Here is a 15,019-nt window from a genome sequence, read left to right as displayed (position 1 = left end):
GGGGGTCTGCAAAATATATTTGCCAAATGTATCAGTAGATTATCATCCATAAATCATGGAACAGTCAGTGATTGAGTACTGTAATGTGCACCATCACTTGAGAGCACAGCAGTTCAATGCATTTCTTGACAAACTATAGCTCTGGGATACTTTTTAGATCATGAGGGAAAAGTCATCAGGCATGATATTATTCAAACATATTGCCAGCTTTAGTGAATTAGCTTGCAAGATGCACAGGAGTATAATGTAATGTCCTAAGACAATAGTTGAAGCCTCAAGACCCAACATAATTGCTTGATCAGGGCTGGATATGAATCCAAAAAAATTATCCCAGACGTTCGAACAACCTCCTCCTGTTCTGCAAAATTCCCTAATCATTTTTAATACTGAACTCCAATGTTCCGTAATTCAATTTAAATTCAAGGTTTCAAATGTTTATGCTAATTGCTTAGATACTTAAATGTACATTGGCTGCTGTGTCCCCAAAAATGACTCTTGGATTAGAACCATAGAATGTAAACAGGCTCACCGGCCAACTCGTCCATGCCGACCATGATGCAATTACTATGCTAATCACATTTGCCCACGGTTGACTCATACATCTCTATATTGTTCCTGTCCATGTACCTGTTCAAATGTATCTTAAAATTTGTTATTGTACCTGCCTCTAGTACTTCCTCTGGCAGCTCATTCCATATAGCCATCACTCTTTATGCCTCTCAGATACCTATTAAAGGTACTATAACAATATTTAAAGGACATACGGACAGGTGCACAAATAGGAAAGTTTAGAGGGATAAGGGCCAAAAGCATGATGGGGCATCTTGGTCGGCATTGGCAAATTGGGCTGAAAGGACTGTATCCGTGCTGTATGACTCTATAACTCAATGACTATGTTTCTATGACTAAATCTTTGCCCTCTCACCTTAAACCAAGGGTTCCCAACCTGGGGTAAATTTAACCCCAGGGCGTAAATTTCGCCTACCCAGGGGGTAAATTTGTTGATTCTGGATTTGTACGTATTTTTTCTCATGACTGACTGGGTTTGGTTCTGTTATACCGGTATCTGTTCATCATTAGTTGTTCATAAATAAGAGAAATAACATTGTTATGTACTTGATTCCTCTACCCTGGGAAAAAAGACTCTGGGGATTCACCCTATTTATTCCCATCAGATTTTATACACTTTTATGAGATCATCCTTTAGCCTTAGGCACTACAAGTAATAAAATATCAAAGTGACCAACACTGAACACAGTACTGAACACAGTACTATGTGTGGCCTCATCAACATCGTTTTCAACTGTAACATAATGTTCCAACTTCTAGACTCAATTCCCTGAATGACGAATTGAGTAACACTATTAAGACTGAAATAAATCCCCTGGATGTTTCTGGGTGCTCAGCCATTTTGTCAGCATTTCTTCCTAAAGTGCAGAATGTTGTAGATCTTCCTCACAATGGCAGTAGTCCTGAATATACTGTCTGAGTTCTGAGTTCTGAGTTCTGACTGTGCTCCACTGCCAGAATACCCCAGCAGTGCAACCATGCAGTAGCGGCTTGTTGGTGGCTTGTTGGCGGTAGAGGAATCCATTCACAGCTCATTTATTAGCCTGACCTGTTAACCCTTTCATTTGAATATGGATTACAGGACTTGAGGGAAGGTCTTGTTGGTTTCAATTTAACCAATTTTTTTTGTTCCTTATTCTTAATAATGGTTTTTTTCTTTGTCCTCCCATAGAAATTGGATCACCAAGCAACTTGGAGGTTTTTGACGAAACTATAGATAGTTTCACGGTCCGCTGGTTACCGGCTCCTGGTAACGTCCTTCAATATAGACTGGAGTACACTCCTGTACTTGGTGGGGAGACAAGAGAAACAATGGTTGATGGGAGAACGACACAAACGATCCTTCGGTATCTACTGCCAGACACCAAGTATTCAGTGAAAATTCTGGCTCAATATCAGACGCTGGTTGGTCAACCATTGATTGGAGAAGGCACCACAAAAGAAGGTACAATTTAGTTCAAAATAAATAAATGAGAAATGTAATTTTGTTAGAATCAACTATCATTCTGTTGAATAATATCACAAGGTTCATACTCCATCAGATATCTTTAGCTGAAACAATTTTCTGTGAGTGCAAAGTAGTTGAAAAAGAAGCTAACAATGTCAATCATATTGTAATACTCTGTATAAAGCCTTGTGACAGTCCCATGAATCATCATTAATCCCATCTAATTAATGCCAGCCATTGGTTATCCTTTGGCATATCTTTGGTTACGGCAACATGATAAATAATCTATATTGAGAAAACCTAAATTCAGAATGGCCAACCAACTCATTTCTAATCTATTCATAAATTGTATCCAACCTGTTCAGTGACTTGAAATAAATCTGAAAATTTCCATTCTATACTTGGCCACTGAAGGAGAAGATAAAGCAGGTGCATCCCACAATAGGCCTTGAGTTTCTTTCTTCAACATTCAATGCCACACAGGTACGATATGGAGCATTGTGGCCCACAGGAGCACAATAGGTGTTATAAGGGGAGCTATAGTTAGCATATACAAAGAATCGAGTGCTTAATTAAGCCAATTTTCATAGGCCACAGTCATATAAGTGATAAAGAGCCACTGAAATTATTTCCAGACAGTCTTGTTATCCCTGGATGCTTCTAAACATTTAAATTACTTCCTTATTGTTCATGACAACAAAATACAATTTGCATTAAGATTACTGCACTTAAATCATCCTCAGATCGCAGTGTTTATTTATCAATGCTTAATATATGTGCAGGAAAGCAGCATATGAGAGATGTGGAGAATAAATGTAGTACTGTTATTCGTGATGTACAAATTCGCTTTGGAAATGATAACCATTTTCCCTGCCAAGTCAGGCAGTTTACGCCTAAGGAAAGGGCTATGAATTGAGGATGTGGATGTGGTGGAACATCGCTGGAAGGACTGGAATTAGATATGTCAGAAAATAAACCTGGAGGACAGAGAAAGAGGTCAAAGGATTGAGGATTACTGAGTGTATATGAGGAAGAAGGTATATTCTGGGTTCACAGATTTTGGGTATGCTGAAATAACTGCAGATGTCTCCATGAGCAGGAGACGTGAGAGATTTGGAACAGGGAACAAAAAAACAATTTGGCCTTCCAGTTGCATCCCATTTTCCAAATTGTGCTCACACCCCAGCTGTTCACAAGTTGTTCATATTTTCTTATCCTGAACAAAGCAAATGCTGAGCAAAGCTATCGCTTAAAAGCAGCGCTGAAGGAGATGCATGCTGTTCTTTGGATGATGTTAGCCAAGACCCCATTTCCTTTTGCAAGTGAACAGTTCCGTTCTATGAATCTATGGTTACTAATTAACCATATAACCATATAACAATTACAGCACGGAAACAGGCCATCTCGGCCCTACAAGTCCGTGCCGAACAACTTTTTTCCCTTAGTCCCACCTGCCTGCACTCATACCATAACCCTCCATTCCCTTCTCATCCATATGCCTATCCAATTTATTTTTAAATGATACCAAATATTGCTCACTCATATTCTATATAGAAGTATCCCAGCCATTATTCGCTGGTTGAGGATTGAAAGTCCAACACCAAAATGGTTGAATCTTAATTGAATTAGCAAGGATCACAGTTTACATGAGACCAGCATCTAGGTATTACTAATCAATGCTGGTAGTACCAATAACTAAACAAAATGTAAATAGACTGCTGAAAGTCATTAGCTAGATCCATGTTTCACATCAAGTGATTCGTAATATAATCCTGCAGTTTGGACTAGTATCTACAAAAACACAAGGAAATAGGAGCAGGAATAGGCTACGCAGCCCCTCAAGCCTTCAATGGATCCCTACTCCAAGATGTTATCTGTTGATTTCCCTCCACAGATGCTACCTGATCTGCTGAGTTCCCCCAGCAGTTTGTTCTTTGCATTTATTAAGATCATGGTTGATTTATGCTGACCTCAACTCTTCTTTTGTGCCAGTTCCCCAAAAACATAAATTCTACAATCTTTCCAAAAACTTAACTTAATTACTTCTAGTAAGGTACATCAAGAGAGCACAAGGGGAGGAAAACTGGAAAAATGTTGCAAAGGGTTTAGTTATATTAGTCATATTATTCAGCACAGAGCACATGGGGCATGTGGATAGATGTAGTGTGTCTTGACTTGAGTGTAAAACCATGAAAGATTACCCTCCAATGTTTCTAGATTGACATTGAATAGAAGAGAGATAATCCTGCAAAAGGTTTATTTTTGGCAAATCCTCTCTGTGTGAGAAGACTGTCAAAACGTTGCCCTCCTTATTGCAACTGTCAGAGCAGAACAAAGAACAGCTCCAAACACGTCCAGCATCCAACCTCCCGGGAGCTAAACAAGTCTTTGCAAGTTGTGGAAAGATCGCTAAATAATAAGGCTATCTTGGAAAATGGAACAGTTCGCACATTTTTCACTTGTGACTAATACTAATACAGTCACATGGTCTGTTAACTGCTCCGTCTTAAGCATTCTATAAACTTAATAATAAAAAAAATACAATGATTGCAATTTCTTCAGAGATTATTATGTGAAATCATAAAGAGTGGGTAAATATTTTGGATTTAGGTGATGCACAAATGTGACTTTTATTTTGCCAGTGTAATTGAAATGTGATACTGCAGTGTACTAGTCATGTTATTGGATTGTTATCCTGGGCACCTGATTAATTAATAAACCTGAATTTGACTGTCGAAATCCCAACGTGGTACTTTCAGAATTTGAATTTCTCTTTCTAAATAGCTCCGCCAGCAGTAAAAAAATATCCTTGAGCCAGACTAGTTCACTTGGGTGTGGGTAATCCATTGCTACAGTTGTAATGACCTTTGACAAGCCGAGCAAATTAGTTAGTTATAGAGACAAAAGCCATAGTCTTACTGCAGGGAAGCACGCCACTTGGCCCACTATTTCCATGCCAGCCAGTGGGCACCCAGGTTCAGGGAAAGTGGGAGAGCAGCAGAATTACAACATGCATGTACAATGTTGCTGTAGTTCAGCTTCATTGAGGTTAGTGTAAGGTCAGCGGTATGTTATGCATTTAGTGCATGTGGCAGAGCTTAAATTCCCACTCAATGGCTCCCGAGTCATGGTTCCCAATAAGAGACTGCTTTTTTTCCAGTAGGGGCATTGTGATCAATGGGGGAAACCAGTGGTGATCAAGTGTGATCAATGGGTGAACAAGTGTTTTCTCCACGTCCGTGGAGTGAAATGGACAGATGACTTTTCAAGTTGGGACCCAAAATGTTGACTGCCCATTTCTCTCCACACGCTGAGTTCTAAATGCACGCAAGTTGATTTGGTATGACTTGGTAATTTTAACATGGAGCTGGCTTAGCATCTTGTCATTAGCAGGAAGATGCTGTAATTGCTGCAAAGATTTTCACAGGAGCAAAGAAGAGATGGATAGCAGAGAAGTATGTCCATGACAGAGTGATCAGACCTAGACTCAAGGTTAGAGTGGGATTGAGAGGCTGGATGGTCATCTGAGTACAACTTGAGCTTCTTTATGTGCATGTAAGACCTGGCTTGCGAGAAAGTGGAGTAAAGGATATGAGTCAAATGCTGGCAAATAGGACTAACAAGACAAGTCCTAGGGTAGGCATGGGCAAATTGATCCAAAAGGTCTGTCTCAGTGCTGTATGACTCCATGACCAAGTCTTGAGGTTGCACTTCTCGTCAGTTGTTACTTTGTAAAGCTGAAAGAGAGTTAAACTAGAAATGTCGTGCAAATTTAAAATATTACATTTAGTGTTCATTCTTGGGCCATTTTGCCATAAAGATGCATCTGCATTCATTATTGTAAATAGAACAGATGGCTAAAGACTACCTCATGAATCAAATGTGTACAAGCAATTTTACAATTAATAAATGTTAACCCAACTAGGATGCGGGAGGAAAGGGAAAGGCTGAAATATTTGCTGTACTCTCACAGATGCACTCTTTGGGTTGTTCAGGATAACAGCACCAGAGAGTATCAGCACTGTCTAAAGTTCCATTCTGGGATGTTAAAGTTTGTTACCATATCATTCTGACTGTCTGTCTATCTCCCTATGTTCACTTCTTCCACTCACATTTATAAAAACGTTTAATTTGGAGATCATGGATATCACCAGGATATCAGCATTTAATTGCCCATTATCTTTGCTATGAAGCCACCTTCTTGAACCATTGCAAACCTTCTGGGGGTGTACTCCCATGGGTTTTGTTGGGGAGGCAATTCAAGAATTTAGACCCAGTGGTCTAAGGAATGGTGATATATTTCCAAGCCACATGTTGTAGGACTTGGAAGGAAATCTTTGGGTGTTCCTCCTGCATCTGCTGCATTTGTCCATCTTGGTGGTCAAGATCCAATCTAGCTCGACAGATTGTCCAGAAGATAACAATGCTTTGGGGTTAATTTACAAACCTAGCTTCTATTCCTTCAGATTAGGAGATTGAAAAAAATCGGTGTGTGATTGCCCAAGATTTAGAATGGATTGCCCTTCTTAGACCAGCTAATGATGTAGAAAGGTGATAGCGATGTTCAAGTTACTGAAATGTTTGTATAATTAGGGAAATCTTGTTTCCAAGAGTAGAAAAATTAAAGGCAAAAGGTTGACAACAACTGGCACTGTAACCAAAGGGGAGAAGTGGTGACTTTATTTTTCATGCAGCGTGGTTATGGCCAGAAATATACTACCTGATTGGAGGCAGACGCGCTTCCAACCGAGTCACATTCTGCACCATTTTAGCAGAATAATTGTGTCATTATTTAAATAGTATGATTGTAGTTTGGCAGTACAAGTTCTGAGACTGGCAGAAGATTGAGGAAGAAATATTCTGTATGATTTCCCTCTCATATTGGTGCCGTGATTATTCTACACTGCTAACATGGCATGTGGCAACCTCGTTGTCTGAAACAAGTGGAATCTCGTCTCCAGGATACAGTGACCAAAACAATAAATGCAAATTTCTACTGGGCATGTTAAACTGCTAGCTTTGTGCATTTTCTACTATTCCAAAGTGTACATAAAAAGCTCCTGGATAAAATAAATATCTCTGGTCCTGTCACAACAGTATGGAGTGTGGAGTTACTTTGTACTCTCATGCCAAAATTCATCAGATGGAAGAATGCTCCTGAAAATCATGACAGCTTTTCAGTATTGTCGATCAGAGTTTGAATGGAAAGTGCCTGGGGGAATACTTGATGCTTAACGAGCTCAGCAGACAAAATATTTAAGCAAGAATATTAAAGATTTATGAGAGTGGAGACTAACCTTCCTACCAAATGGATTTTCTTGTTATTAGTTTTGTTGCTAAGAGGGCATGGTGGGTGATGGACTGGTCACTCGTCTTTGAAGGTTAACATATTAGATGTGGGATGGGACATGTTCTGAACGTTTGCTTGTTCCACATGGTCACAAATATTGTTTTTAATGTTTTGGCTCCCATCAGGTTTGCTCACAATCCTGATCTCATTTCCTCTTGGCCCCCCACGATACCACCTACCCACAGCTGCCATTCCCTTCGCTCCCTTGGACAGATGCACAGCTGAGAATTTCCAAGTTCCTTTCTCCTTTGTTCGTCTCAGAAGCCACAATAATGTTGGTGTTGACTTGCGTCAGAAAAACCAGCCATCCCTGTGGATAGAATGTACTCATTCACACGTGGGTGAGCACAAAGGTCAAGACTCCACATAGTGATATTCAAGACTTTTTGGTTTTGCTTCCCTTCCTCTGTTTCTCTCATCTTCTGCTGGCAGATGTTGACCCTAGGGAGGAAGCTCCATGGGATTCTTCTTCCTATCTTGCAATCCATGTAGCAGAGCATAAAATTGAAGGGGGGATTAAATTGGACCTCACGCTTCATTGTCCTCCAGCATCCTGCCACATCCCCTGAATATTGGCAACAATGTGATTAAATCAGAAATTGTGTCAGAGTCAATAGCGGGACCATCACTGGTGGGCCAGGTTCAGTGTCCAGTTGACATCCACTCTAGCAAGCTCTAATCCTAGACTCCTGGGATTGTTCTTCATCAAGCCCATTCAATTATAGCCCTGAACATCCTTATGCCACTGGCTGGGATCAGTTGAAGACACATCGGCCAGAAATTAAAATGTTGGATCTACCTTATATTTGTAGATTATTCCAATATCAAAAATCGGACTCCAATCAAATCATTAACAAAACAATTTCTTCCCCTGTCCCTTTTAATTTTGTTGCCAGTTATGCTAAATCTCCCATGGTAACCTATCAGGGAATAACATTTCTCCTTCTTGAATCCATTAAAAACATTCATCATTTTGAACATGTCTGGGAACAATGTCAATTGGCAGTAATCACAGGGAGATCACTTTCCAATCTCCGACCTAAAGCAATACAAGCCAAGCTTCATCTTCTATCCACATAAATGATGTTTAATCATGGAACCTGTAGTTTCTCCAAGGTCTTGAAATCCTTCCAGCTGAGCCCTAGCAAGTGATTTATGAGATTTAGAATATCAACTATAAAATTTTATTTGCTGAAGTATTTAAACTTTTTATTTAATAAATTATCGGTTCCACCTCAATTGTGCACTTGTGGTGTGTAGGTGAGTGGTAAAATCACAGGAGGGAGATGCGGGTAATATAAGGAGAATTTTAAAAAAGAGACTACACTAAAACTGGTGTAAATAAGTGCTTGATGGTCAGTATGGGCTTTTCCTGTGTCATTTGACTTTGACTGTAAATAGTTCTTTGGTTTCTAGGTTAAATCAATTTTCAACTGAAATATGACTTGGCTGCCTCTTATGTCAAATAAATCAAAAATCAGCCAGTAGTTCATTTTTGAGAACATTCCTGGAACATTATTTTCAAAACAGCTTACCTCCTATCCTGGCTCAGGTATTAGATTGGCGCGGACAAAAATGCATTTTAAAATTAACATTAATTCGAGTGGACTGCACTGCTCATCAACTTTAGCTTGGATAACAGGGTGATTAATAGCAGAGTGAGAACTCTCCAAAAGTCAAGGCAAGATTGCTGCATTGTGCGAATTCAGGCACAGGTCGGAGAGAATCAAAACAGACTCTTCAGCCCACTGAGTCTGCAACAACCATTTATGCCAATCCTGCACTCATCACTAATTCCTTTCCCATCCAACATTCCCATCAACCATGTTTGAAAGGCGACAGGAGGGGCACTTAAATTCAGAATCCGGGTACAATAAAATTCCTAGTTCGCATGAATTTCATGGGGTAAACAATAAATACAATAAGTACAACAATCATTACAATGACAATTGCAAAATAGCAGAATAACATAGAGATTGTAGTGTAATCTGAAGTAGTGCAATAAAAAATAAAGTGCAATAACAGAATAATCGAATGGGATGGAGTTAAAAATAGGCTTAGGTGGAGCACCTCTGGGAATAGGAAAGGTGTGGAAAGATAGGGGGCTAATGCAGATAAATGGAATTAGTGTAGATAAGCACCACATTGATGAATTGCGTCAAAGGGCCCATTTCTGTGTTGTACAACTCTAGATTCTATGGTTCCATAATACCCTTTGATTTTACTATTCATCTGTGCACTAATGGCACTTTACAATGGTCAATTACCAACCAATCCTCACATCTTTGGGCTGTGGGAAGAAACCACAAAACCTGTAGGAAGCCCATCCAATCACAAATTGAACATATAGACTCCACACAGACAGCACCAGAGGTAAAGGTGACTGGAGCTGTGAGGCAGCAGCTCGAGTAGCTGCACCACTGTGTCATCCTGAGCATTCATTCTTAAAATATTGATGGTTTCTATCTAAACATTATCTTAAATTGGCTACTACATTTGGGCTTATCCAAATATCTGTGCACATTATTCATTGCCAACAAGTAACACACATGGTTGATGAAGAGGTGATTTATTTTTGTACCACAAGCATGTGGTGGGGTACAGTATATGAGAGGCGGAAATTACAAACATGTTTCTTTCATCAGCTATGACGCAGCAATGAAAAGAATTGCGGCTCACAAAGTGCTAATTAAATAATTTAATTAAGAATGCCTCAGGAGGGGAAGTAAGAGTTGAGGAAGTCCCCTCAATGTATCTTCAAATGAATTAACACATTTAATTAATTAATTAAATATTGAGAAAGTGTATATTCCCATTTTAACTGGAAGATAGTTTTCTGTTGTTTTATTGCAGTATGTTATCTACTGTCAATTAGACTTTGGTTAGAGAGGGAATTTACAGAACAATAGGAAGAGAACAGGGCTTTGAGATTAGGATTCCTCTGGCAAGGGTGGATCAAATGTCATCATTATTGGCTGTTAAGATTTCATGACTTTCTGGTTCATATATCGTTGCACTCAGCAGGAGGTTTGTTGTTTGGCCAATTCAACTTTACGATTATCGGAAATTAAGTTTACTGGTTTGCTATTTCATGCTGCATGCCCTCATCTTCAAGGCAACCCCATTTACCTTTCACACTGTGAAGTAGCATCAGCTAAGAAGATGAACTCAAGAACCTGGAATGGGAGTTAAACCCGCAACACTGTGACTCCGAGATGAGTCTGCTAACAGCTAAGCCAGTCATGCAGCTGTTTCATTCACAGAAGGGAAAGGCCATGACTTTGTGAGATAATGCAAACTGGCAACAGTGCGAGCTGCTCATGTACTGCTGAAGCCAGGCGAGTGGAAGTGAAGTAAAATAACCCAATTTGCAATTGCTTTCTTATACAACAATATGAAGTCAAAAGCAAATTTGTGAACAGCTTTCAGAAAGATCAGGTTAAATAATTAAATGCAGAGGTTTTAAGAGTGATTACAGGTATATATGTGGGTAACACATTGGTATTGAAAGGTTGTAAATACCTATCCTGTCCAGGTGATGATGTGGTGTAAAACATAGAAAGTAGGTGCAGGAGTAGGCCATTCGGCCCTTCGAGCCTGCACCACCATTCAATATGATCATGACTGATCATCCAACTCAGTATCCTGTACCTGCCTTCTCTCCATACCCCCTGATCCCTTTAGCCACAAGGGCCACATCTAACTCCCTCTTAAATATAGCGTAATATAGTGTAATGTACTGATAGAGCTTAAATTTTAAATGGGTTCCCTAATTAGTGTTGCCAAATTTCTCACTCCCAAATAATGGTAAAAACTTAAAAATACGGGACAAATTCCTGATGCCATTTGATTTTGATTGTGCACGCCAGGTTGATTGCATTCGGTGAAACAGGATGGACCACGTGAAGGTTGCAATCTCCCACCCATTATTTTAGGTAAAAATTCAACATAAATGCTTTTTCCTGGGTTCAGTCAGGTTAGTGATTATTTTGGATCAATTATCTACCCATTGGAAAATATGGCCCAAGTGCAAAAATGGGAACTATGACCTATTATTTGGCACAATATTGCAAGGACTGAAGCAGCAGATTAGCAAAAATAGATATAGATTTTTTTTAAACTGTATATTGCTGATGTTTCACTCACAACATAACTCATTGCTCAGTTGTAAAGCGATACCTCATTGTGCCTTTCTTGAATGACTGTGCTGTGAATCTCTGGGCAAGATCCTGCTGAATAGTTCGGCCTGTAGTTCCCAGCGGCACGGAGTTGTCCACGGCATGCGACTCCAGTATTGGATTGGTGGGGAACTGCGATATATATGGAAGCTGCCCTCACCCCTCCTCTGCGTTTTACTTAAGGGCCTGTCCCACTGAGAGTGGCCCTCAGATCTAACTACCAATTGGAACTACATGGGTCTTATTTCATTGTTTGAATTGGTATAATATGCCACTGTGCAAGATTTCTACATATTTCACAAACTTTATTTGAGGGATTCTTTGCTCTATTCACCTTGGAGGCAGGCACACCAAAGAGGTTTAGCTTGAGTTTCTAGGCATAAGATCCCAATGGAAAAACAATGAATCTGAATTTGCACCAATTTTTCTTTGCCCAGAACGTGGTTCTCCTCGCGATCTCGTGACAGACAATGTCACGCCGACTACAATCGATGCTTCATGGACACCAGCTCCAGGGAATGTACAGAGTTACCGCATCACCTGGAAGTCACATTTCGGCGACGATAAAGGAGAAAAGTTGGTCTCTGCATCCACTCCCTACACAACGTTGGATAATCTGCTGCCAGAAATCAGATATCAGATCCTTGTCTATCCCGGTTACCGCAGTGGTGAAGGAGATTCGCTTGAAGGAGAGGAGATCACTGATGGTATGTTAATCCTGCTAGAAGCAAGAATCTCACATTCAATTATTTCAAGAGTCCTAACCAGTGCAGTGTTTTAAACGTTGAGTCCTGTAAATTTTATATGTTTGCAATTTTGAAACTGAATGTTTTGAATTGAATGAAAAAAAACATCCCAGTGCCTTTTCTTCTTGCATCAATGACTTTGCCATTCCTCCCATTGTGCTTCTTGCATTCTTGGCCCACTGTATCTGGTGTTGTGCAGGGTGCTGACCACCACGTGTAATTTGCATTTCAAATGTAGTCTTAATGACTTGATCACATGCGATAGCACAGCCAGGTCTTGTCTCCATGGATTATAACACAAATATTTAAGGTGAGAGGGGAAAGATTTTAAAAGGGGCCTGAGGGGCAAAATTTTCATACAAAGGAAGGTAGACATATGGGATGAGCTGCGAGAGGAGACTGTGGACGTGGATGCATTCACAACATCTAAAAGATATTTGACAGGTACGTGACTAGAAAGGTTTGTGGAAATATTGACTAATAGCAGTGAAGTGGGATGAGCTCAGTCTAGCAACTTTGTCAGCATGGATGAGGGGTCAAAAAGCCTTTTTTCGTGCTGTGTAGAACTATACTTTTAATATCTCTGCCAGTGTCCCTGTTATTTCATCCCTAGGTTTCCATAACGTTCCACGATGCACGATAAGATAAATAAGAAATATGTGGATTGGTAGGTTAATTGACTGCTGTAAATGGACCCTGGTGTAGATAGTGTTCAAAAGGGAACTGCAGATGCTGGAATATCGAAGGTACACACAATTGCTGGGGAAACTCAGCGGGTGCAGCAGCATCAAAATGTAGATAGTGTAGATAGTGTTGAGGGAATTATAGGGAAGTTGATGGGTATGTGGATTTGGAAGGTTGCAGGGAAGGAAGCGGGGTATAATTGATCGGATTGTTCTGAGAGCTGGCATAGAGCTGATGAGCTGAATAGCCTACTTCTATATCATATGCAAAGATGAGGAAAGAGCAGGGATCTCTGTCTGGTGTCCCTGTGTAACCTTCAACCAATTTACGATTAGCACCAAGTAGGATCCTCTGGCTATTTATTTTATTGCTGTTCATCTGAGTATTCTGCTGCTTTTTCTCTACTTCATAATATTACATCAAAGATGTCACAAATGGAATAAGAAACATTTGTTTTCTTCTGCTGTTGTGCAGCTACTCCAGAGGCCAAGAGATTGCGCATAACAGATGAAACAATTAACACTTTTCGAGTGAGCTGGGCTCCAGCCCCCGGCAATGTGATGAACTATCGACTCACTTACAGACCTGCAGTTGGAGGAAGAGCCCTAATCACCAAGGTTCCCCCTCATCTGACCAGCACTGTCCTACGACGGCTCAATCCCCAGACAACGTACAATGTCTCTATTGTTCCGATGTACAGGAAAGGAGAAGGAAAATTAAGATTGGGGCAAGGAACAACAGGTGAGTTTATGTTACTTAATGAGAATTCTGCTAAGGTTTAAATATTTTTGCAGCTAATCGAAAAGTCTCTTCTGTATTTTCATTACGCTTTATTTCTGGGCAACATATTTCATAATGGTAATGCAAAATTATCAGGTCAAATAGGGTGCAGTGGTTAAATCCTGACCTGTGTGTGTGGAGTTTGCATGTTTTCCCTGTGACCAGATGGTTTTCCTCCAGGTGCTTTGGTTTTCTCTGGCATCCTAAAGATATGCCGGTTATTGGGTCAATTGGTCACTCTGAATTACCCCGAATGTAAATGGGTGCAAGAGGAATTGTTGCAATTGGAAGTTTCTGGTCATATGAGAAAGAGACAGTTATAAAAATTAAATAGAGGTGGAGGATAAATGCGTGGCTGAAAGACTGGTGCAGAGGGCAGGGATTCGGGTTTCTGGATCATTGGGACTTCTTTTGGGGAAGGTGGGACCTGTACAGAAAGGATGGGTTGCACTTGAACCCGAGCGGGGAAATTTGCAAAGGCTACTGGGGAGACTTTAAACTAGAATGGTTGGGGCGAGGGACTCAAATAGAGAAAGCTAGTAGACAGAATGGGAGGCAGGAAGCAGAAAAGGGAAGCACTCGGACTCCAGAGGAGAAAGAAAATAAAGGAAATAAACAGAATAAGAGGCGGGGGGTTTCTTAAATGTGCTCCTAGCATTAAATATTTTAAGGAGGTTTGTAAGAAGGTGGATGAGCTTAGAGTCTGGATAGACACCTGGAAGTATGATGTTGTGGCGATCAGTGAAACATGGTTGCAGGAGGGCTGTGATTGGAAACTAAATATTCCAGGATTTCGTTGCTTCAGGTGTGATAGAATTGGAGGGGCAAGAGGTGGAGGTGTTGCTTTGCAAGTCAGGGAAGATATTACAGCAGTGCTTTGGCAGGATAGATTGGAGGGCTCATCTAGAGAGGCTATTTGGGTGGAACTGAGAAGTGGGAAAGGTGTAGCAACACTTATAGGGGTGTATTATAGACCGCCAAATGGGGATCGAGAATTGGAAGAGCAAATATGTAAGGAGATAGCAGATATTAGTAGTAAGCACAAAGTAGTGATTGTGGGAGATTTCAACTTTCCACACATAGACTGGGAAACGCATTGGGTAAATGGGCTGGATGGTTTGGAGTTTGTAAAATGTGTGCAGGATAGTTTTTTGCAGCAATACATAGAGGTACCTACAAGAGGAGGGGCAGTGTTGGACCTCCTGTTAGGAAATGAGACGGGACAGGTGGCGCAGGTATGCGTTGGGGAGCACTTCGGGTCCAG

General features: G+C 40.4%; 1 protein-coding gene across 3 annotated transcripts in view; it reads left to right on the top strand.

Moving 5' to 3' along the window:
* Nucleotides 1-15,019, top strand: part of col12a1 (collagen type XII alpha 1 chain) — a 235,328-nt gene that overhangs the window by 54,493 nt on the left and 165,816 nt on the right. For 2 of the 3 annotated variants that reach the window (XM_033026046.1, XM_033026047.1), the window contains exons 12-14: nucleotides 1,742-2,014; nucleotides 11,983-12,252; nucleotides 13,450-13,716. The exons of the other annotated variant lie outside the window; for it this stretch is intronic. In XM_033026046.1, coding sequence (XP_032881937.1) covers nucleotides 1,742-2,014; nucleotides 11,983-12,252; nucleotides 13,450-13,716 — 810 coding nt within the window. The remainder of the gene's footprint in view (nucleotides 1-1,741; nucleotides 2,015-11,982; nucleotides 12,253-13,449; nucleotides 13,717-15,019) is intronic. 3 annotated transcript variants of the gene reach the window in all.

Source organism: Amblyraja radiata, chromosome 8, assembly GCF_010909765.2.
Source record: "Amblyraja radiata isolate CabotCenter1 chromosome 8, sAmbRad1.1.pri, whole genome shotgun sequence".
In the NCBI taxonomy this organism is placed as follows: Eukaryota; Metazoa; Chordata; class Chondrichthyes; order Rajiformes; family Rajidae; genus Amblyraja; species Amblyraja radiata.
This window is presented reverse-complemented; position numbering and strand designations above follow the sequence as displayed.